General features: G+C 32.8%; 1 protein-coding gene across 2 annotated transcripts; it reads left to right on the forward strand.

Annotated features, from left to right (window-relative positions):
- Window positions 1-22,445, forward strand: LOC134706470 (peroxidase-like protein). 2 transcript variants are annotated; one of them, XM_063565438.1, is made up of 14 exons: window positions 1-121; window positions 421-584; window positions 5,044-5,152; window positions 9,024-9,232; window positions 11,427-11,588; window positions 12,730-12,766; window positions 13,174-13,277; window positions 14,163-14,264; window positions 14,924-15,016; window positions 15,490-15,982; window positions 16,821-17,045; window positions 18,692-18,861; window positions 19,723-19,825; window positions 22,253-22,445. In XM_063565438.1, exons 2-14 carry the CDS (start codon window positions 431-433, stop codon window positions 22,314-22,316), a joined length of 2,025 nt encoding a protein of 674 aa, XP_063421508.1. In that variant the 5' UTR covers window positions 1-121; window positions 421-430; the 3' UTR covers window positions 22,317-22,445. The 2 variants fall into 2 exon arrangements, with proteins under 2 accessions (XP_063421508.1, XP_063421509.1); XM_063565439.1 differs by lacking the exons at window positions 1-121; window positions 421-584; window positions 5,044-5,152 and adding an exon at window positions 5,702-5,710.
- Window positions 22,446-26,075: the final 3,630 nt, after the last annotated feature.

The following is a 26,075-nucleotide window of genomic DNA, read 5'->3' on the forward strand; positions in this document are numbered from 1 at the left end:
AAATTTATCGTACCATTCCGATAAGGTTCAACGTTTATTTTCCCCGAAGCAACTACAATTTATATTTAAGTATTGTTAATTAAATATCTGATGTATTTATCCATTTGATTTCAGTTAGAAGGTACGTTGATTAGGATACATTTGTCTTTCTTCGTTTAGAATTAATTTCTTTCTTCTTCTTTTTATAGCGTATTGACAATAATCATGTTAAAATCAACTCGACAAATTAATTTATTTCAACAATCTACAGATATGTCTTGTGATTATCTTTGTACCTCCAATTTGCTTGCAGCAAGATGCTTTAACGAAAAATTGTCAATTCGATGTAACAAAAACTGTTTAATTACTTTACAAAAAACACTTAAATAAATTTGTTATATTGAAAAAAAAACCCAGACATAAAGTTATGTATTATTTTAGGCATTTGAAGATGCAGCTGAAGTTATTGGTGATATTCGTTGCCTTGTTTGTCTTGTCAACAGCAAAGTCCAGACGAAAGACACATAAACAACTTGTGAAAGATTGTACTGAATATGGCAAGGAACAATTGTCACACTTTAAGAAGAAAAACCAAGAAGGAGAAGGTTTGTGTTTAATTTAAAACATGTAGATTGATAATAATAAATAAAAGTCGGCATTCTGCGAAATAAGCTAAATGAAAAGTTTAGGAAACTTTACCTTCATAAAACTAGCTCTGTCAGTCATTTTGGAGCTCAGAAAATAATTATATTTGTATCAGCAAATTTTATTTAAACAATGCACTGGCATGAACTTCATTTCACCAAAACATATATTTTGGAGTTGTTTTCTTTCATTTGAAACAATTTTTTGTATATTATATTAGCCACTCTTTCACTTGCTATATATTGAAACTAAGAATGGATGACAGACATATTTTTTTTATAAATTTGATTTAAATAAACTAAATCTTGGTATCATATGTTTAATAGTGTATCTTCAGCCGTTTTGTTTGTCTGAGCTTTTTTTATACTAGTATTTTTTTTCTCGAGTGTTACCTGATGAAGCTTTAAGGTTTTGCCAGAAACATATAGTGGGTGTCTGGACTTCAATATCCGTGTGATTGAATTGCATCCGCAGGTGATTGGCCTTCGGTATTATCCACTGGTGATTGGCCTTCGGTATTATCAACTGGTGATTGCATGGACCTCAGTATCATCCGCGGATGACGTGTTCATAACGGGAGAGCAATGGTTTAGTGGTTAGTGCATCGGACTCTTATCCTGTCGACGTATCTGGTCGCGCTTACTTTGTATATTCTAAATGGATTTACGAGATATGAACAAAGTTAGTACTGTTAATTAATTACTATAAATTGAACGCTGCTGTTTTTGCTTTAGGTTAGCATGGTTGAAGTTATTTAATTTGAGGATGATTTTCAATAGTAATTTCTTTTTTGATCTGATGCTATCAAATGTTGTATATTTTTTTGGATACCAAGACTTTTTTGTTTTGAACATTCAAAGCGATTGTTATTCTAAAAACCAAAAAAAAATGCTCACATACTACAAATAAAAATAATCACCGTGCTATTTTCAAACTTTCTAAAAGTATTCTTTCAGGTACAGCCAATTCTTTGTATATAATAAAATAGTAATTTGTAGTAACGAAATAATTGACTTTTTATTTATCAGTGATACTTTTATATAACGTCCATTGAAATAAAAAAAAATCATTGAAGACACGTGTCATGGTGAATAAGTTCGGATATCAAAACACCATAACATGGTGCCAAAGGAACCCTACCTGACTGTCGTGTTAAACTGACATATCTAAAAAAAAAAAAAAAAAAAAAGGAAGGAACAAACAATGCCGTTTATATTTGTTAATAACTTTAGGTAGTATATTAAGAGAATTCTAGATTTTTAAACTATAATGATAAGTGCTGGTTCAATTTATCAATTAAATGGAATTGAGACGGTCCTGTGATTCATAATACTAGCAGAACAGGTACAAGTCTGCTAACCAAAAAAGTGAAATTGGTGCTCATATGAATATACCTACCAATTGCAGATAAACTACGCCGCTGAAAAGTATACTTGAATTTTCATTTTTCATTTTTTTAATACAAATAAGGCCGTTAGTTTTCTAGGTTGAATTATTTTGAATTGTCATCGGGGCCTTTTATAGCTGACTATGCGGTATGGGCTTTGCTCATTTTTGAAGGTCGTACGGTGACCTATAGTTGTTAATGTCTGTGTTATTTTGGTCTCTTATGTATAGTTGTCTCATTGGCAATCATACCACATCTTCTTTCTTTTTATATAAAATGTTGTTTTGGAGAAAATGTTCAGTTTTTTTAATCCCTCATTGCACCTCCAGTATATATATCTTTCATTCACCTTTCGCGTTAAAGAAGAAAGGTTTATATGACTTGCAGCAAATAAGTTTGCAATCAGATTTTCGAGTGTTAATTTGATTAAGTTTGAAAACTTATGGTTGACAAAATTATGTGGAAGTGTAGTGTAAATGGTTAAAAATACAAAACGTGTCTACAAAATTGAAAAGACCATTAAAAGCACTACAATTGTTTAATACATCCAAATAATATTTTAAACTCCGAAAAAGTTAATGTCGCTTTTGTCACTTTTGTATATGCTTTATTACAAATTACAAAATAAGTTTTTTCGCAGTAGTTTAAAAACACTGAAGGTTTAGTTGTACTAGTAGATCAGATACTATAGAGGCCAAATGTGACCGTTTGAATTAAACTATTTACCGGTTTTATAATAACATGAGTAATACGATGAGTGCCTATGTGGAGCAGGATCTGCTTGCCGATCCGGAGCACCTGAGGTCACCGCTAGTTTTTGGTGGGGTTCTTGTTGCTTAGTCTTTAGTTTTCTAGGTTGTGTCTTGTGTACCATTATTAAAAACATGTTTTGTCTGTTTGTCTTTTTATTTTATATCCATGAAATTTTCAGTTTATTCTCTATCTATGAGTTTTACTGTCCCTTTGATATCTTTTGAAAAATGAGTTTAGTTGTGTGTCAATCTAGTTTCAATTGCTTGTTCAGGTGGTTTGATAAACACAAATGTACGTGATCTATATACTGTAAGTAGCTAGAGGTTATTTGATCTTGACTTTCATAAACGGTAAAGCTCAATTCTTCTTGTTCCATTCGTTAATTGTTATACTATCATATGTTCTGTGAAACGGAATGTCATTGACATTTTAAGAAGTTTATAATATTTATGGTATACCGTATATTTAGAATAACAACGATGTATATTGTACGATTTGGTACATAACCTCGGGTTTTCTTCTCATCCTCATAAAATAACATTTAAACTTTCATTCTTAATCGGCAAACATCGCCTCATATCCCTGTAAGAAAACACTATCCCATATTCCTCGCGTACGGTAGCCAAACTCACCATTTACCAAAGATATGAAAACATTACCTTCAAATATCCCTTGACATTTAGATAGTCTAGAACTAGATCACATAGTGCAGACAAGTCATACACTTTCATATTCGTAATAAATGCCAACCTCGGTACATTATGCAGATTTTTTTTAAACCCTTACATAGACAAGTGAAGCAAACCGTACGCAGACTTGAAGGCACACACGATCCCCCTAACCCAGGACAGTGGTGTAACAGTAAATGATTTAATAGTAAAATATGAGCACAAGTCAATTAAAAATGACATAACTGATGACTTAAATGTTGTTTCTTATCTTACTTATTCAAAATATATGTTGACAGGTCAGGCAAATACTATTTCTTGCCAGTAAACTTCTTACGTATCACAATAATTAAGAATAAGATGAAATGAAATTCAGAATCTTTTTAAAAATAAAATCAATTCTGGTGATCTAATAAAACACATCGTTGCTAAATGTGCCGCTTCACCGAGTAGTCAATTCTAATAAGAGATAATTCTATACTGTCTGACCAGATCATTTTTATGATTATTTTTACATGGTTTTGAGCGGTCAGTATTGTATAAAACCCTCTCTTATACATTGTAACGTATGACAATTAGTGATTTTTTTAAGACCCCATAGATGTCATGTATTTAAATTTGTCAATTTTGCAATTTTACCTTTTTATTAAACGTATAATGCTATTTTTATTTGAAATCAGATAACTTGCAGTGTGTACATAAATGTCAAAATGATTTACAAAATGATCTTCAACCCGATACTAATCAGATTTACACGTATTTTATATGATGTAATTCCAGTAGTGATTAAATCTATTGTATGTAGCTCTCCGCCTACTAACCAAGTTTTATAGAAGTACATTACGTACATTCGAAATCATATACCATAAAGTGAAGAATTACACATTCATCTTTTTCTTATACTGAAAATAAAATTTACAAATTAAAAAAAAAATGCTCACCCTGCTTCCTTCATTTAAGAATTGAATGCTTCTTTTCTTAAATTCATTGGGATGTAAAAGCAGTGATCGAAGTTCATTTTTATGAAGTTCGGAAGCACTTCATTATAAAGATATGCGCACGATCAACGCTATTACAACCCTATGAAATTACTAAAAGAAGCATTCAATACTTATAATTACATTTTTTTGCTATAATCATGTAAAATCAATTTTTATTATTTCTTTCTTTACGGCATAACCTGTGGTCTATTTTGTTATAGCACGTGTTATCATGAATGATAAACTTCATTGTGATATGAAGGTGAATTATAGTATGGCGTACAAGCGTTGTTATCCGATCAAAATAACGGATTCTTCTGAATCATACATGTAATATAATCAGTATATATGCATGATAAAATAATTCCGTTACAAACTAGATGAGAAATACAACTTTGAAACTCATACAGGACATCTAATGCATTAACGATTGTTATGAGCATCCCAAACCAATCCAATAGTTTATATCACAAGAATACACAGAAAAGCCAAAGAGGAAAACAAGTATTACATTATGACTAAAACAATATGAATACATGTTGGAGATTGAGTTAGCACTGACGCAAGTTTGTTGTAGTTTACTCAGTGATAGTTGTTACTAAATATAGTATTGTATTTCTCATTTCTGTAGATATACATGCGCATTCGTTTGATGAATTGAGATGGAGAAAGCAAGAGTCCAGTGAACTAGAGTATGCAGCTATTCTCACGTTAGAAGCCACAAAGAAACTTAAAACAGAGTAAGTACACGTGAACTAGAGTATGCAGTTATTCTCACGTTATAGTCCAAAAAATGAAACTCAAAACAGAGTAAGTACACGTGAACTAGAGTATGCAGTTATTCTCACGTTAGAGTCCACAATGAAACTCAAAACAGAGTAATTACACGTGAACTAGAGTACTAGTATGCAGTAATTCTCACGTTAGAGTCCACAATGAAACTCAAAACAGAGTAAGTACACGTGAACTAGAGTATGCAGTTATTCTCACGTTAGAGTCCACAATGAAACTCAAAACAGAGTAAGTACACGTGAACTAGAGTATGCAGTTATTCTCACGTTAGAGTCCACAATGAAACTCAAAACAGAGTAAGTACACGTGAACTAGAGTACTAGTATGCAGTTATTCTCACGTTAGAGTCCACAATGAAACTCAAAACAGAGTAAGTATACGTGCACTAGAGTATGCAGTTATTCTCACGTTAGAGTCCACAATGAAACTCAAAACAGAGTAAGTACACGTGAACTAGAGTATGCAGCTATACTCACGTTAGAGGCCACAATGAAACTCAAAACAGAGTAAGTACACGTGAACTAGAGTATGCAGCTATACTCACGTTAGAGGCCACAAAGAAACGCAAAACAAAGTAAGTAAACGTGAACTAGAGTATGCAGCTATACTCAAGTTAGAGGCCACAAAGAAACTCAAAACAAAGTAAGTAAACGTGAACTAGAGTATGCAGCTATACTCACTTTAGAGGCCACAAAGAAACTTAAAACATAGTAAGTATACTTGAACTAGAGTATGCAGCTATACTCACTCTAGAGGCCAAAAAGAAACTCAACACAGAGTAAGCACACACAAAAGGTTTATTGCTGTTAATAAAAATACTCATTAGAGTTACATTTAAAATGAATAGGGAATAATTGATATATTTGACATCAAAAAATAATTTATTTGTCAAAAGAATTTTATATTATCAGTAAAATTGAGAAAGGAAATGATGAATATGTCAAAGCGACAACCACCCGACCATAGAGCAAACAACAGCCGAAGGCAACCAATGGGTCTTCAATGTAGCGAGAATTCCCGCACCCGTAGGTGTCCTTCAGCTGGCCCCTAAAATATGCATAATAGTACAGTGCTAATGGACGTCATACTAAACTCCGAATTATACACAAGAAACTAAAATTTAAAATCATACAAGACTAACAAAGGCCAGAGGCTCCTGACTTTAGACAGGCGCAAAATGGCGGCGGGGTTAAACATGTTTATGAGATCTCAACCCTCCCCCTATACCTCTAGCCAATGTAGAAAAGTAAAAGAATAACAATACGCACATTAAAATTCAGTTCAAGAGAAGTCCGAGTCCGATGTCAAAAGATGTAACAAAAGAAAATAAATAAAATGACAATAATACATAAATAACAACAGACTACTAGCAGTTAACTGACATGCCAGCTCCAGACCTCAATTACACTGATTGAAAGATTATGTCTTCATCATATGAATATCAGGTACAATCCCTCCCGTTAGGGGTTTAGTATCATACTATCATAAAATATATGAGAAGAACATAACCCGTGTCATGCCAACAACTGTTTTTTTTTTTAAATAAATGTGTTTAGTTCCGATGCAAAGACCCTATCAGTGAATCAATGTTAAAGCCAAAATATGCAATCTTTAATGACCTGACAACAGTATCGTAACTATATCCTCTTTTAATAAGTATATTTAAAGGTTTTGTTAGTTTCTGAGGAGAATACTGACATTTTTGTGCTTTATAAAGAATATTTCCATAAAATTTTGGATGTGAAATACCTGAACGTATAAGATGTCTGCATGTTGAGTTATATTTACGAATTATTTCCTTATACCGGTGATAAAATTTAGTAAATGTTTTGACCAGTTTGTGATATCGAAAACCCTGGTGTAATAATTTTTCAGTAATACATAAATTTCTCTCGCTAAACTCTAATACGTTGTTACATACACGAGCGAATCGTACAAGTTGAGATATATAAACACCATAAGATGGTGACAAGGGAACGTCACCATCTAAAAATGGATAATTAACAATAGGAAATGAAAAATCATCTCTTTTATCATAAATTTTTGTATTAAGCTTCCCGTTTATGATATAGATATCAAGATCGAGGAAAGGACAGTGGTCATTGTTATCATTAGCTTTATTTAAAGTAAGTTCTACAGGATAAATTTTTTTAGTATACATACTGGAATTCCAATAACTTGACGATATACGGAATCTCCAAAGCGAACAAAAATGTTATCAAGTAAAAATTCAAGTGCATAAATAGTATCAAAGCATGTCCAATTGACATAGTTCTTTTGTTTATTGCTACTAAAAAATGATCTAAAAGAGTTTGAACATATGTACTCGCATTCCGACTTTTTAAATGCCCAGTTAATTAGGGATGTGATTTTTTTCTTAATAAGAATATGAGGCAAAGTGGTATATAGGGTAGAAAAATCCAAACTTTGAACAGATTCAAAATCACCAATATATGCATGCAATTTATCAAGTACTTCCAACGAGTTTTTGACACTCCAAAAGTAATTAATTCCACTATTTTCAAAGGCCTTATTTGAACAATTTATTATCAGGTTTTTTATTGTACCAAGTGTACTAGTAAGTAAAACAGACAATTTAGTAGTTGAACAATGGCTAGAAGATGAAATAAATCTATATTTGTAAGGTTTTTTGTGCAGCTTCGGAAGCCAGTACATAGTTGGGACTTTCATTGTGTTTGGTTCTGCTTGTAAAGAAGTAGCTAAAAGTTTATGTTTGTTACAGATGTCGTTTTCTGAAAATGAAGTCAGTTAGGATGTTGGTGAATTCGTGATTTCCTTTAGCAGAACCTCTATATAAAATTTACGTCAAACAATAATGATATTATTAGCAGCTTTATCAGCCGGGACAAAAACATATTCCTTGGCTAGTTCTGTTAGTTTATTTTTGATACGCGAAATAGGGTTTTTATAGTTTTTGTTGAGAGTAAAATGTTCTTCTTCATTTTCTTATATGTAAGTCGTTTTGTCGTTGTCTGATAATTGGTATACTGTCCTTGGACATTTTCTTTACAAACAAATACAAAAAAAAATAACACGACAAAAAGCATATAATGAATAACACTTATTTCTACATGAATTGTTCTATTATTTCTACTTAAATAATATAAGAAAAATGACAGATAGGTATTCTCAATCATAATTGGCTGAAGGAATGTCAAGGGAATCGAGCTAAAAAAATCCCTTGAATAACAAACGGACGGTTTCAGACAGATATAATGAACTAATATAAAAACATGACCAAACCTAGTTTGTTAATCTTTTCTAAGTGACTTTACGCCCACATCTCTTTTTATTTGTATAAAATTGGAATTAATTGACCTACCAAAAATCAACAACTACTTGGAAACTTCAAGGTTATCTTGTAATTTTTTGAAGAACTGAAATCTGAGCAAAAAACGATGAAGAAATTGAAAGTGTTGCTCTATTGGAATTTATACGTGCTGAAGATATTTTAATATTTGCATTTTTTCGTTATTATAAATATTTTTTTTGATAAATTCTTCGTGTTTACACTAATGCGATATGTTAATAAGTTATATTCACAAATCGTATTTGCATCATTCTGACGTGTCTGAATTGATTTTTATTGAGTATACAATTTAAGCAGTTTATCTTGTTATTGTGTACAAAATTTCATAATGTTAACTATAAGTATAAACATTTAATTACATTTTATATAGTTAAGGTGTAAGAAATAGAGATATGCATTACAATGATACGAAAACAAGGATATTTTTCTCAGATTTCTATTCAAACCTTGATGATATATATATGCCTGTTAACTTCTTTACTTTACAGTACTGGGATGTGTTTATCTGAACTTCAGAACGACCCTGAGTTGTTAGAGATCTGGAGCAGTCTTGTTGACTGTAGAAATTTCACGGGCACCTGTGATGAAAACTATCCATACCGCTCTGCCGATGGGTCTTGTAACAATGTTGATTATCCTGAGTGGGGCAAGTCATTTACACCCCAGGAACGATTTGTACCTGCTCATTATGAAGATGGTATGTATACCTAGTTCTTTGAGTGGGGCAAGTCCTTTATATCTCGAGCAATGAGTTATATCTTCTCATTACTGTGGATTCATTTATTTTCTTTGGTACCAATTTTTGTGGATTGCAGAAACCTTGCATATTTGTGGATATGTGATTTCGTGGTTCTGCTAAAGTCTAGATACAACTTTATAGAAATTTGTATTTCGTTGTTAATTTAAATTCGTGGTTCTCCTGTACCAACGAAATACACGAAACTTGGTATCCAACTAATATTAATGAATCCCCAGTATGAAGAGGGTACATAAACCCACGCATCTAAGTGGTGCAAGTCATTTTCACCTCAGACAAGATTTATACCTGCTCGACATAAAGATGTTACGTACACTGGCAGATCCAGAAATTTTTTTGTGTGGGGGCCGCTGACTGCCTAAGAGGGGGCCGCTCCAGTCACGCTTCAGTGATTATATATGCAACCTAATTTAAAAAGGGGGGCCGGGGCCACTGCCCCGCTAAATCCGCCTTTGCCGTACATGTGATTATAAGTATATCTTCAACTTTGTACTTTATTTGTCCTTTTTAATTTGTTGACATCGAGCATCACTGATGAGTCTTTTGTAGACGAAACGCGCTTCTGCCGTAAATATTTTAATCCTGGTATATATGATGAGTTTATTTATCTCTTTGAGATCCGAATATGGGGACGTATAATAGACATACACAAATAATCGTTTTTACATTTTAGCATGTCATTGAGATTTGTAACTCTCTTTGAGATTGTTCTTAGTAATGCTTAGATAAACCTCCATACCCCAACTATCTCCTTAATATACATCTTGAAATAAGTCACACAAAAATACTGAACTCACAGGCGAATTCAAAAAGGAGAAATCCAAAAGGAACTGAAAAAATCAAACGCTATATCAATCAACGAAACATTTTAATTTTCTGTATTCAGAACAAATAAAAATAAGCATGCACACTTTATTTAATGTTTTGATGTATGATTTAGATGAATGTTTTGTTTTAACCACTGTCTCGTTACAGGTACAGAATATCCTCGGGACTATGATCTACGTAGCCCTCGATTGATCAGTTATAAACTGTTCAATGATTACTTTTTTCATTTCCGGTATAGAATATCCACGTGACTATGATCTTCCAAGCCCTCGATTGATCAGTAATAAACTGTTCAATGATTACTTTTTCATTTCAGGTATTGATTATCCACGTGACTATGATCTGCCTAGCCCTCGATTGATCAGTAATAAACTGTTCAATGATTACTTTTTCATTTCAGGTATAGATTATCCACGTGACTATGATCTGCCTAGCCCTCGATTGATCAGTAATAAACTGTTCAATGGTTACTTTTTCATTTCAGGTATAGATTATCCACGTGACTATGATCTGCCTAGCCCTCGATTGATCAGTAATAAACTGTTCAATGATTACTTTTTCATTTCAGGTATAGATTATCCACATGACTATGATCTGCCTAGCCCTCGATTGATCAGTAATAAACTGTTCAATGATTACTTTTTTCATTTCAGGTATAGATTATCCACGTGACTATGATCTGCCTAGCCCTCGATTGATCAGTAATAAACTGTTCAATGATTACTTTTTCATTTCAGGTATAGATTATCCACATGACTATGATATACCTAGCCCTCGATTGATCAGTAATAAACTGTTCAATGATTACTTTTTCATTTCAGGTATAGATTATCCACATGACTACGATCTGTCTAGCCCTCTATTGATCAGTAATAAACTGTCTGTCTCATTTCAGGTATAGATTATCCACGTGACTATGATCTGCCTAGCCCTCGATTGATCAGTAATAAACTGTTCAATGATTACTTTTTTCATTTCAGGTATAGATTATCCACATGACTATGATCTACCTAGCCCTCGATTGATCAGTAATAAACTGTTCAATGATTACTTTTTCATTTCAGGTATAGATTATCCACATGACTACGATCTGTCTAGCCCTCTATTGATCAGTAATAAACTGTCTGTCTCATTTCAGGTATAGATTATCCACGTGACTATGATCTGCCTAGCCCTCGATTGATCAGTAATAAACTGTTCAATGATTACTTTTTCATTTCAGGTATAGATTATCCACGTGACTATGATCTACCTAGCCCTCGATTGATCAGTAATAAACTGTTCAATGATTACTTTTTCATTTCAGGTATAGATTATCCACGTGACTATGATCTACCTAGCCCTCGATTGATCAGTAATAAACTGTTCAATGATACTGGTGAAGGTAGTTATGACAAGAGAAAGACTGCAGAAATGATGGCATGGGGACAACTATTGGCTCACGACTTTGTATTAACACCAACGATAGGTATGTACTAATCGCTATTTTATATTTGATTTAAGTGCGAACTTATATCGGTTTTTTTCTTCTCTTCCAGGGTCCTCGGTGGCCAAGTGATCTAAGTATTTCTACTACTGTAATCACAAGCCAGTCAACACTTAGGTTGTGAGTTCGAAACCCGGTCGTGCAAGTGCACTTAACTCTCATCTTAATTGACTAGGATTGTCAGTTTTACTATCGAATGTCGGTGGTTTCACCCGGGCAATCCGGCTTCCTCCACTCTCTAATAAAGGCAACAGTAGTATACCGCTGTTCGAAATTCATAAATCGATTGAGAAAAAAACAAATCCGTGTCACAAACTAAAACTGAGGGAAACGCATCAAATGTAAGAGGAAAACACGACACAATAGAAACACACCATTAAAATGTAACGCACACAGAAACGAACTATAACATAGCAATGGCCATTTTCCTGACTTGGTACAGGACATTGTAAGAAAAATGGTGGATTGAACCTGATTTTGTGGCATGCCAAACCTCTTGCTTTAATGGCAATGTTAAATATATCATTAAAAAGTCAACATTTCATGACAGGGCTACCATAAAAATAAATGGGAGAACATATAAGACAGAGAAACACACGAAGAATAGCTACCAAACGGCACAAGGTCTAAAATACAACACGTCAGACGTGCGTCTCGTCCACACAAGACTAACCAGTGAGGCTCAGATGAGAAAAGTTCGAAAGCCAAAACAATAACAAAGTTGAAGATCATCGAGGACCAAAAGATCCAAAAAGTTGTGACCAATACGGCTAAGGTTTTTTGTCTAGGATAAGAACATCCTTATTATTTAGAATAATTCATACATTTGCACACAGTAAATTATATAAAATGGCTATATAATAGATATTTATGATAAAACCGAAGTGGTGACTAACTACATAATAAAAATGGATACATAGAAAAAATAGCCAAAGCCATCAACGCACTTAGTGATGTCACTTTTGATTTTCTAAAAATATTTCCCAAAAATAAGTTAGTGGTGCTTAAAAGGGGCGTTAAAACACAAAACCAAATCAGTCAAATCTTCTATTATGCGTTTTTCAATGCTGTGTATGCAATTTGTCCTAGAATTCTCAAGCAATTGAACTATGTTTGTTTGTAGCAAAAGTGGACTGTTGTGACCAGGCAAATGAAGACAAGTAAGTGAGATAAAAAGACATGTACGGTTTGAATCAATAAGTCTATTTCATGATTATGTAAAAAGAAATGTGTTATGAGTTAGTTCGTCAATTTGATTTTGTTTTTGGTTATTCATTGAGCTGTACATAGACAAATTGAGTAATCCTAGACAAATACCAGAAGAGCACCGATATGAGATACTAAAATCAAATCGAAAAATATTACAAAAAAAGAAGAAAAGAAGCAATGCATGGTAATATTCAAAATTTAGTAAGTTGATGTTCCCATTCCAACCGATTTACAAAAAAAGAACACACACGAAGCATATGAACTTGAGGGTATATAATATTTTTGTCACCAGTTTTCCTACACAAATGTTGTTTTAAAGTCTTGTTCTATCGTTACTTATGAATTATTGTAACTTTAGTCCTGCTTGCTTCACCATTGAGGTACCAGAAGATGATGCCCATTTCAAGTCTACCTGTATGAACTTTGTACGGTCGTCTCCAGCTACAGTAGGATGTGTTCCAGGTAAATACATACTTTATGACTCAAACAGACAATCAAGCTCATGTTAAACATATCCGTTTCACAGTTTAAAGGTATAATAGAAATAGGACCAGAAAAATGGTTGATTGGTGTAGACAAATAATTCGAATTATTTTCGACCAATCAAACAGTTTTAAATTACTATTGATCTAATGATCACATTATAAATGGACGGTACGTAAAGAACCATCATCTAAACGTAGTGCATATGACATCAACATTTTCCTTGTTGGTATTCATCAGGTTGATCCTATACTTGTCATAACATGACAGGTTTGTATATTAATAAAGGCAAACAGTTATATACATGTATTTAAATTGATGCCGGTTTTTGCTTTAAATTAAAAAGTAGAAAGAATATCTAAGTTTTATAGAAGTGAATCAAAGTCTTAATGTACAAACGTTGACAACGGAAACAGATAACAGTATGAATGAATTAACAAAAACCATTAAGATAGATGGGTCTCATGAAATGAAAAACAAATTTTATGCCGCTAAACAAAATAAATGTAACTTTATTTCACATTCCTTTCAAAAATACGTTGATATGAGTCAGGAACCCTAATATGAATGATAGGGGGAAAATTGTACCGAACAGAAGATATTCAGTATTTTTTTATATGATTTTCTTCATTTAGATTAAAGTCTCACAAAATGAGTTGCATCCCTCTCTCATCTAGACCGATTGTATTCTTCTATCTTAAAATTCAAGATGGTAGAACACAACCGAACCGATTTTTCTGAAATCGGCTACGTAAAATAATTTGAAACTAAGCGTGAGAGGGCTTTATAAAGTTGTTAAACATACTCATTTCTTTTCCATAAGTTTATCCTATACTAATATACAATAACTTGTTTCTTTTGAAGGACATAGGGAACAAGTAAATGAATTAACCGCGTACATTGATGGTTCTATGCTGTACGGATCTACTAAGAAAGAGATGGACGGTCTACGAGAGTTTTCCGGAGGTTGGCTTTTATTCAAATTAATGGTGTTTATATTTCACTAGAGAACATCTGTTTATATGTAACTTCAATGATATTGTAGCCAGTGTTTGCTGTTATCTGAAAATTAAATTCTATATTCTTTTTCTCTGTATATATTAGGCTTCAATATATATAAGAAGATGTGGTATGAGTGTCAATGAGACAATTCTTCATCCAATTAACAGTTCACAAAAGTAAACCATTGTAGGTAAAGATACGGCCTTCATTTGAATTTCTCTCATTTTCGCCGACAATAGGGGTTTTGTGAAGCGTATTTTGTATGTTTGTGTTTTGCGTTAGTACGGAAAGTTATGGTTACTTGTAGACTGACAGATAAATTACTTTCCTTTTGAATGAGATTCATTATAAGCTCTGTAAAGTTAACCGTTAATTTTAAATAATCATTTGTACCATTTATCAAGAATCATCATCATCATCATCGTATTTGTCTGTGTTGTTAACTATAAAAAAAAAGAAGATGTGGTATGATTGCAAATGAGACAACTATCCACAAAAGACCAAATGACCCAGACATTACCAACTATAGGTCAGCGTACGGTACATTGTTTTCTACCGATACAGCCGCGCTTAATAATACTATCATGTGTTTCAATGCCTCAAGTAAAGTTTTTGTTTTGAAGGTCGAATGAGGTGTACAGATACGAATCTGCTACCTGCAAATGCTGCTGGAATGTGTCTGAAGTTAAACCCGAATGATGTCTGTCAAGCTGCTGGTAAATATAGTTCTACAGAATCTTCTGACTGCTTCGATAAAAATTTACCGAAACACATCTTTATAGTTTCTAATGTTTATGTCGATCCGTATGATCGTCAAACATTTGTGATAATCATTGCAAAACTCCTTCTAGTTTCGGAGGTCAACGCGCTGTTGCAAATAATTGGTTATCAATCCTTTTAAAGTTTCAACGTCAACACGCTGTTACTTATTTGATATCAATCCTTTTGAAGTTTTGGGTGATCAACACGCTATTGTTAATTTGTTATCAATCCTTTTGAAGTTTCAATGTCAACACGCTGTTATTATATATTTCTAAGCAAGGAACATTTTTAGGAAACTACAAAAATAGGAAATATATGTAGATAAAACGAAAGAGTCGATTATTCTATTTTCACTTTGATACAATCGATATTTTGAACTCATTGTTTTCATATGAATTATGCTGTATTTATATTCTACTATAAATAGGCGATAGCAGAGTAGATGTAGTGCCAAATCTTGGAGGAAACCATATTTTGTTGATGCGAGAACATAACAGGATTGCAGATGAACTTACAGTTATAAATCATCATTGGGATGACGAAAAAGTTTTTCAAGAAACACGTAAAATTGTAGCCGCAATGATACAACACATATCCTATAATGAATATTTACCTGGTGTAATTGGTCCAGATGCTATGACCTATTATGACCTTGATTTATCACCATCGGGACATGATGACCCTTACGATCCAGATTTTAATCCATCAATCCGAAATGCATTTGCCGCTGCTGCGTTTCGGTTTGGACATTCCCAAGTCATGCCAGAACAAGCCTACCTGTTCCATGATTATGTCTCATTTGAACACTATCCCCTGGAAAAAGAGTTTATGAATACACACATGATACAAAAACAAGAAGGGAAAAAAGTACCAGCCTTGATGAGATGGTTGTCATACGATAAAGCCATGGATACTGATAGGTACATTTGTTACTTACAATTACTACTAAGCCTTGGATACAATAGGTACATTTGATACTTACCATAAATACTTGAGAGACTAGCAGATTGGTACTTTAAAACAATATATACGTTTGGTAATCTTGTGGTTCAATCAATCTTCATGTTTCGTTTGGACTTCCTTGGTTTGCTTCAGGATTACTTTGAAACGTTTCTGAAACAGTTCTTTGTGTACTGAATTTATTGGTTGCATTTACATCTATGTTGTTGTTTGTGTTCTTATTTTCTGTCTTTGTTATCCTCTGTATTGAAAACATGTGCATTTACGCTTCTTATTTTGGTACTGTCGAGAGTGAAAATGATATGTATAAATGGTTTATCAATAAAAAGTTATGTACAGATGGTTGATGCATTAAAATGTTATATACCGATAATATAAGAATGTATGAAGGTTTATGAATCGGTAATGTCTTATTATATAAGATACCAACACGTAAGATTGATGTTTTCACAGCTTATTAATAGAAATTAAGCTTATTATTAATGGTCATGAACTCAAAATTGTCATTCATTAATACTTTTAAAACCACTATTTTAATAACATAGGCATCGAATGTTTTAGAAAACCACATATTTTTTAAGTTTAAATTTTTGGTTTGAAATGAAATAGCAATGATAGATCTCACATGTTCAGAGAATCTATTTAAAGTAGAACGACGAAATCACATTATTGAAAAAATCTGATAGAAAAATCGAAAAACGTGTACATTTTCTCATTAATGTAGTTTTATTATTCAGGTTTATTTTAACTTTATCAAATGTTGCCACATTAATAAACAAAAACATCTTTCGTTTACAGGTTTTTCGTAAAAGAAATAAGAGATCTCCTGTTCTTGAAAAATGGCAAGAGTTCCGACCTTCCAGCCATAAATATTCAGAGAGGACGAGATCACGGCCTTCCATCATACAACGCCTTCAGAGAACACTGTGGATTATCGACTGTTTCACAGTGGAATCCTAATGCACACGAGGGGTTGGAGGATCATAGATGGAGTGTAACACGGATATTGAAAGATCTGTACCAGTGAGTTAACTGATGATATAAAAAGGGGTGTGGTATGTTTCCCCACTATCCACTTGAAGTGGTAGTAAGCAATTATAGGCTAGCGTACGACATGGAATTTCAATAATGAGAAAAATCCATGCGTATAGTCGGCTATAACAGGTCCAGAAATAAATGATATGAAACTTTTCAATTTGGAAAACTAATGGAACGGCATAACAAAATGACTGATGAAAAAACAAATATGACTAACCTAAACTAACAAAAAGATCTGTACTTCAGGTTCTTGACTTGAGAAAGGCATATAAAGAATATTTGAATAGTTGTCTTAAAATATCAAAAGTTTTCTAAGTCAATAGTTTGATCCCCGTGTGAAGTATGTTGTATGTATGAAGATTGGGTGATATGTATTCATGAGCATCAATGAGTTCGAATAATTCAAGAAACTAATGTAAGGTAACACATTTAATCTTGTTGTAAACACTTATGTGTGTCTGCGTCTGGCGTACTAAATTATAATCCTGATATCTTTGATAACTATGAACACCACTGGGTCGGTACAACTGATGGTGGACGTTTTGACCCCGATGGTATCACCCGCCCAGTAGTCAACACTTTGGTGTTCACATTAATATCAATAATGTGGTCATTTTTATAATTTTCCTGTTTACGAAACTTTGATTTTTTTGAAAAAGTAAGGATTTTCTTATCCCACGCATGGATTACCTTAGCGGTATTTGTTACAACGTTTTGGAATTATGGATCCACAATGTTGTTCATCACTTTGTACTTGTTTGGCTTAAACATATTTTGATATAAGCGTCATTGATAAGTCTTATGTCCACGAAACGCACGTCTGGCATACTCAATTATAATCCTGGCACCTTTGATAACTATTTACACCACTGGATCGATGCAACTACTGGTGTACGTTTCGTCCCCGATGGTATCTACCGCCCAGTAGTCAACATTCGGTGTTGACATGAATATCAATAATGTGGTCATTTTTATAAATTTCCTTTTTACAAAACTTTGAATTTTTTGAAAAGCTAAGGATTTTTTTTAATCCCAGACTTAAATTACCTTAGCCGTATTTTGCACATTTTTTTTGGAATTTTTTATCCTCAATGCTCTTCAACTTTGTACTTGGTTGGCTAATTAAATATTTTGATATGAGCGTCACTGATGAGTCATATGTAGACGAAACGTGAGTCTGGCTTATAAATACACCTTATCGCTATTTGTCCGCCAATACTGGAAATCACACAGGTTCCCGGTTTTTTTTTTACATCATAAAACAAAATATCTGACGCCACAATGGAAAAGTGATTGTTGTATGCGTCAAAAGGTCAAGCGGCCGGGTCGGCCGGCCGAGTAGGCTAATAGCGATAAGGTGTATTATAAGCCTGGTACCTTTGATAACTAATATGTGTGTCTGTTTACACTTTGGTTATAAGCAAAAAAATCAAAATATTATATCTTTTGGTTATAATGTACGTTATGACTTTTTGTTTAAAGGATTTCTTTCTTATCAGACTATTTCCCGCTTATTTCGGTATTCCTGTATATTTTCCGCTGTTTAATACCGGATTTCTTTAATATAATGTTGTCCCGTATATTTCCCACTGTTTACAATTTTTTTCGTACATTATATCACTGTTTTACAGGAATGTGGAGGACATTGATTTGTTTGCAGGAGCTATCACAGAAAACAAAATTCACGGTGGACTTGTTGGACCTACATTTGCCTGTCTAATTGGAGAACAATTTGAAGCTTTGAAAAAGGGGGATCGATTCTGGTATGAGACACCAGATTCAGCAGTTGGCTTCACTGACGGTAGGTTTGTTTAATATAAATATAGTATTAACGAGCTTTAATTGATCATAAAAACTGTCAGAAAAAATATGTCATAGAATAACTGTTGTAAACTATCAAATCTACGTATATATAACGAAAGATGGAGGATAATAGAGGTATATTCGAGTTCCTTAGGTGACGACAAATAACTGACAACGTCACGGCAATTTTTTTTTTGCTTAATCAGACCGTTAGTTTTCTCGTTTAATTTTTTCTTCTTAAAACTTTATCATATTGTGACCTTTATAGTTTATTCAACGGTATATGGTTCGTTCTGTTTGAAAGCTGTAACACGACTTATGTTTGCTTAATTACAGGAAATTTTATCTGTTTTGGATATTGTTGGAAATCATATCCCCTCTCTTTTTTCATTTTTTTTTTAACTATTCTAGTATTCAGAACAATCATAAGGCTTACTGTATGCATACCTTTGCATTGACCATTATCTAAGAACATATGGTGATGTATCCCCTAATTAACTTTCCATTTGATTATTTTTACAGGTTGAAATGTTGATTTTTCATTTGCTGTCTTTCAAACTTTCATTCCCTGTTTTTTTAGTTTAATTTTTCTTTTCAGTTCAACCTGTTTTTGATAGTTTTATTTAAACTGTTGATTTAAATAAATAATATCAAAGAACCTAAAAACTTAAATTGTTAGGAAAAATTTGCTAGAACGAATGTTACAAGTCAAAGTTATAGTAAAATTTACGCATTTTTGTAGGCATATTGTAAAAGTCGGGAGTTTCTTAAACTTAATTTATATGATTTTTTTTTCAATATTTATATGGAAAATAGAAAACAAAAATCTAGTTTCTAAGTTTGATGTTTTATATTTCAGATCAGTTGCGTTCAATAAAGAGAATAAAGCTATCAAAGATATTCTGTGAGAACTTCGGTTTACACCAAATCCAAAGAAACATTTTCAATGTAGTATCAGACTGGTAGGTACATTTAAGAAAATCACAGAAATTAGAACACCTATGACAATAATGTTGTAAACAGGTAAACAAATATAAATAGGAATCGAGTCAAATAGACAAATAAAGCAGACTTTGAAAGCAGGCCAAGAACTGGTTATATAGCAAGAATGAGTTTAGACTTTTATTACATGTTCAGAATTTCAGTATGTTTAGACTACAATCTAGTAATTTCGATTTAAATTCAAACCAATTAAGAATGTTCCAGTAAAACGTTAATACAGTCAAGTACAAAAAGTTCCAATTTCATACTTTTACTGGTCAGTAGAAGTGCAATTTTATAAAATAAAATGTGCGATGAACAGATTTGTTTTATTTCAAATGAATATTAAAAGGCAGAGGATTGACCGACCATATAACTTATTTTAACCTGCCAAATGTAGTGATTGTCATTGGTTATCACTAAACTGTTGTTTTTTTTTTTTTTTTAAAGAAAATAGGGTGGTGTCTGTATATATTTTGTTGTCTTTATGTCTTTTTGTTGATTTATTAAGTTACAGTTTACTAGACTCTGTGTTTCCTTATGATGGGCATGTTGTAATGACTCTTTTTTTTAGCTCACCTTGCCCGAAGGGCCAATGAGCTTATGCCATCACTTGGCGTCCGTCGTCGTCCGTCGTCTGTCGTCGTAAACTATTTCAAGAATCTTCTCCTCTGAAACTACTTGGCCAAATACTTCCAAACTTTAACTGAATGTTCCTTAGGGTATCTAGTTTATAAATTGTATCCGAAGTTCTGATCTATCAACAAACATGGTCGCCATTGCTAAAAATAGAACATGGGGGTCAAATGCAGTTTTTGGCTTATATCTCAAAAACGAAAGCATTTAGAGCAAATCTGACATGGGGTAAAAATGTTCATTAGGTCAAGATCTATCAGCGCTGAAATTTTCAGATGAATCAAACAACCCATTGTTGGGTTCCTGCCACTTAATTGGTAATTTTTAGAAAATTTTGCAGTTTTTGGTCATTTTCTTGAATATTATTAAAGATAAAGATAAACTGTAAACAGCAAAACTGATCAGCAAAGTAAGATCTACAAATAAGTTAATATAATCAAAATTGTCAATTGACCCCTTAAGGGGTTATTGTCCTTTAATGACAATTTTTCACAATTTGTTCATCATACTTGCTAACTTTAAAAAATCTTCTCCTCTAAAACTACTCAACCAAATTCAACCAAACTTCAACTGAATTATCAGTAGGGTGAATAAAATAAAGTTTGTGTTTTATTTTCTATTTCGTCAAAAAACATGGCCGTCATGGCTAAAAATAGAACACAGGGTAAAATGCAGTTTTTGGCTTATATCTCAAAAACTCCAGCATTTAGAGCAAATAAGACAAGAAGTTAAAGTATTTATTAGGTCAAGGTCAGTCTTGAAATTTTCAGCAGAATTGGGTAACTGGTTTTTCAGGTATAATGCCCCTGAATTGATGATTTTAAAGAAATTTTGCAGTTTTTTGTTATTATCTTGAATATTATTATAGATACAGATAAACTGGTAATAGCAAAAATGTTGAGCAAAGTAAGATCTACAAATAATTCATTTTGACCAAAATTGTTTATTGACCCCTTTTAAAGGAGTTATTGCCCTTTAAAGACTTTTTTCACAATTTATTCATCATGTTGACTTACTTTTAAAAATCTTCTCCCTTGAAACTGCTGTATCAATTTCAGCTAAACTTAGGCTAAATAAGTTTCAGAGTGTCTAGTATAAATTTTATATTTTATTTCCTTGTATGTCAAGAAACATACCTTCTATGGCTAAAATAGAACATAGGAGAAAATGAATTTTTTTTGCTTTTAAAGAAAATAGGACGATTCAAAGAACATTTAAATAAAATTGAAAAGCCAAAATAATCATTGATGAGAGATTTAACCAAAAAAATTAAGGTGAGCGATTCAGGCTCTTGAGAGCCTCTTGTTTAACTCTATATTGTTTTGTGGTTTTGTGATTTGGTTTACTCTTATTTGTTAATTCAAGAAACAAATTACAAGCGTATGTTTCTTTAAAATAGGAAAACAGACAAATTCAAGATGAAGTTATGTCCAGATTTATCAAAGTAGATTAATTATGATATCGCAAGTAACTACAAAGTTTTAATTGATGATTTAAATTAAAATAGTTACTTTGGCTTATTGTATAATCAAGCGAATACCTGAGATCACAGCTAGTTTTTGGTTCGGTTCGTGTTGCTTATTCTTTAGTTTCTATTTTGTGTCATATGTACTTTGTTTGTCTCTTCATCTTTTTTATTTTAACCATGGTGTTTTTAGTTTATTTTCGATTTATGAGTTTGACTGTCACTCCGGTATCTTTCGTCCCTCTTTTATAACATTTATCGATATTGTGTATATAATAAACATTTGTTTTTTTGTTATTAATTTCAGGAACGGACTAGTACTTTGCTCTGATTTACCCGATATCAACCTACAGTTATGGCGGGAACATTAGTGAAATCAGACAATATGTTGTATAACATATTTAGTGCTATGCTATAACAACTTTTCCCTGTTCATGTTCCACTGTAATTGATACTGTGATATAGAAAATGAAAATACTACAATAAAATCATAGTTTTCTAAATAATGAGTTCTAGTTTTTGAAGACAACTAAACGATTTTGTAAACAAACATGCGAAACCCTAACAGCATATAAAACCCAATACGTGATTCGTATTTTCCTGTCCCAAGTCAGACTCGGGAACCTGTTATTTAGTTGACTTCTTTTGTTGTTGTCATCAACATTTGTTTTTTAGTTTTTTACTGTAATGTCAATCAGGCCGTTGATTTTTTTATTTGGACCATTGCACATTTTAACACTTTGGCCTTTTTAATTTTACTTCATTACTGAAGGCCGTACAGTGACCTGTTATTGTTTTCGTCGTTTTATCGTAATAAAATGGCCGTACAGACACAATTGATTATGAATGAAAAACAAATCTGGCAAAGTTATAGACTTTTTAAGAAAAGTTACATAACCAAAACTTTTATAAATAATTGCTTGGGGTTTTGAATTATCGTATAATTTCTTATGTTGGATTACAATTGATTTTATTGCGCTAACTTCTCCCATAATGAGATAATAATAGAATTTGATGCATAATTACACCTTATGTAAGAATCCTGGGTTTTGATTGGTTGATAGCCAGTGAGCTTTTCACCAATTTACTTATCAAATGAAAATCGACATTTTTAAACAGCGCCGGGGTATATGTAAAACGGATATGCCTTTTTTACCCTCTCTGCCGTGGTATTTGCCAAAAATACTCTATCCGACTACACGCTTGTAATGTCAAGATCATCAATGCGTTTTGTACGTTTACAATTCGGTGTAATTAAACAGATACAGTATGCTCCTGAGGGGTATTTGCGAAAAATACCAGTCTTGAGAATGAATTTCCCTCGTGTTACGGCTCGCGATATTAAACATTCTCTCGACTGTTATTTTTTACAATATTTTTATACCCCTCCTAAAACATGATATATCTGTTTAATATCATACAAGTGAGAGGTTTAGCGCTATGAAACCAGGTTCAATCCCCCATTTTCGAATTAGGAAAATGCCTGTACCAAGTCAGGAATATTACAGTTGTAGTCCATTCGTTTGATGCGTTTTATTTTTTGACTTTGCCATTTGACTAGGGACGTTCCGTTTTGAATTTCGATGGAATTCAGTATTTTTGTTATTTTCCTGTCTAAACCAACAATAATCCGATGTCTAAACCAACAATAATCCGATGTCTTAACCAACAATAATCCGATGTCTTAACCAACAATAATCCGATGTCTTAACCAACAATAATCCGATGTCTAAACCAACAATAATCCGATGTCTAAACCAACAATAATTCGATGTCTAAACCAACAATAATCCGATGTCTAAACCAACAATAATTCGATGTCTAAACCAACAATAATCCGATGTCTAAAGTATGTTTGCATTTTTATATATTGAGTTATGTTTACATATTTATCACACATTTTTTGTCAGTTTATTATAGATTTTATGGAATTAAATTATAATTGAAAATTTTATAAATCGTACAATTGAGAATGGAAATAAGGAATGTGTCAAAGAGACAATATCCCGACCAAAGAGAAGAAAACAGCCTATGGCCCCTAATTAGTTTTCAACCGTCAGAAAATCCTGCATGTTGAGGCGAGCAACAGCTGGTCCCTAAACACAAATGTGTATTAGTTCGGTGAAAGCTTTTCGGACATTATTTAGGCTTTTTCCTGTTGTCTGTTCGAAATCAGGATATTTTTCAAAACGTTATATAATCACTTTTCTCACCTAGAATTACTACTTTAATATTGTAACTTCTAAGGTTGTCAAATTTTTCATGACCAAAGAAACTAGAGGCTCTAAAAAACCTGTGTCGCTCACCTTGGTCTAAGTGAATATTTAACAATGGACACAGATTGATTCATGACAAAATTGTCTTTTGGTGATGGTGATGTGTTTGTAGATCTTACTTTACTAAACATTCTTGCTGCTTACAATTATCTCTATCTATAACAATAGTTTCTGTGGAAAATGTTATTGAAAATTGTTAAAAATTGACTTTGACGAGCAATAACTCCTTAGGGGGTGAATTGACTATTTTGGTCATGTTGACTTATGTTTAGTTCTTACTTTGCTGTACATTATTGGTGTTTACAGTTTATCTCTATCTATAATAATAATCAAGATAATAACCAAAATAACAGCAAAATTTCCTCAAAATTACCTATTCAGGGGCAGCAACCTAACAACCGATTATACGATTCATCTGAAAATTCCAGGGCAGATAGATCGTGACCTGATCAACAATTCAACTTCCTGTCAGATTTGCTCTTAATGCTTTGGTTTTTGAGTTATAAGCCAAAACTGCATTTTACCCCTATGTTCTATTTTTAGCCATGGCGGCCATCTTGGTTGGTTGGCCGGGTCACCGGACACATTTTGAAACTAGATACCCCAATGATGATTGTGGCCAAGTTTGGTTAAATTTGGCCTAGTAGTTTCAGAGGAGAAGATTGTTGTAAAAGTTAACGCAGGATGACGACGGACGACGGACGACGACGGACGCCAGACGCCAAGTGATGAGAAAATATCACTTGGCCCTTTGGGCCAGATGAGCTAAAAAGTTGGTTATCAACTGGTCTTTTAAGAAGTAGCTCCTTCTGTTTGGGTTACAATTCGTAACGTATTCACGGAACCCAGTGTCTCGACTTCTTTCTGAAGCTAATAAGTGTGTAAGGAACTTTAACTGCAGACTGTATGTAATGTTAATTGGAAGAAAAAATTTGTCCATATATAAATATCAAATAGAAACTTGAGCTCTAAAGAGCCTGTGTCGCTCACCTTGGTCTATGTAAATATTAAACAAAGGACACAGATGGATTCATGACAAAATTGTGTTTTGTTGATGGTAATGTGTTCGTACATATTGGCCCACCCCTGTGACGTCATATTACTTTACTAAACACTCCTCTTGCTGCTAACAATGTATCTATCTATAATGCACTTTGCCCAGTACTTACAGAGAAAAACATTTTGTAAAAATTTACCAAAATTTATGAAAATTGTTACATTTTACCCGTATATTCCACTTTTAGCCATGGCAGCCATCTTGGTTGGCAGACTGGGTCACCGGACACATTGTTTTAAACAAGATACCCCAATGATGATTTTGGCAAAGTTTGGTTAAATTTAGCCCAGAATTTCTAGAGGAGAAGATTTTTGTGAAAAATTACAAAAATTAAAGAAAAATTAGTAAAATTGACTATAAAGAGCAACTACTCCTTAAAGGGTCAATTGACCATTTTGATTATGCTGACTTATTTGTAGATCTTTCTTTGCTGAACATGATTGCTGTGAACAGTTAATCTCTATCTATAATAATCTTCAAGATAATAACCAATAAAGGACTGCCCTTTAGCGCATGATACGCCCGTTGCTCTTTTAACTTGTCTTTTATGCTTTAAATGAATTTTTATGATCAACTAGAAATAGTGTGAGCCGTGTCAAATACCTCTTCCCCCCAAATAATAAATAAAAATGCACAAAAAATTGGCACTATTAAGGTCAATAGATATAAACAATTTATCAAAATTGCATAAAATTTTGTCTTTTACTGCCTTTTTTATTTGCCTTTTTTAAAGCATAAAAATTCATAACACGGAAATGTAAAATCTGAAATTTATAAAAATTGTAAGGGAACTTACA

The sequence above is a fragment of the Mytilus trossulus genome, chromosome 2, assembly GCF_036588685.1.
Source record: "Mytilus trossulus isolate FHL-02 chromosome 2, PNRI_Mtr1.1.1.hap1, whole genome shotgun sequence".
Classification (NCBI taxonomy): domain Eukaryota; kingdom Metazoa; phylum Mollusca; class Bivalvia; order Mytilida; family Mytilidae; genus Mytilus; species Mytilus trossulus.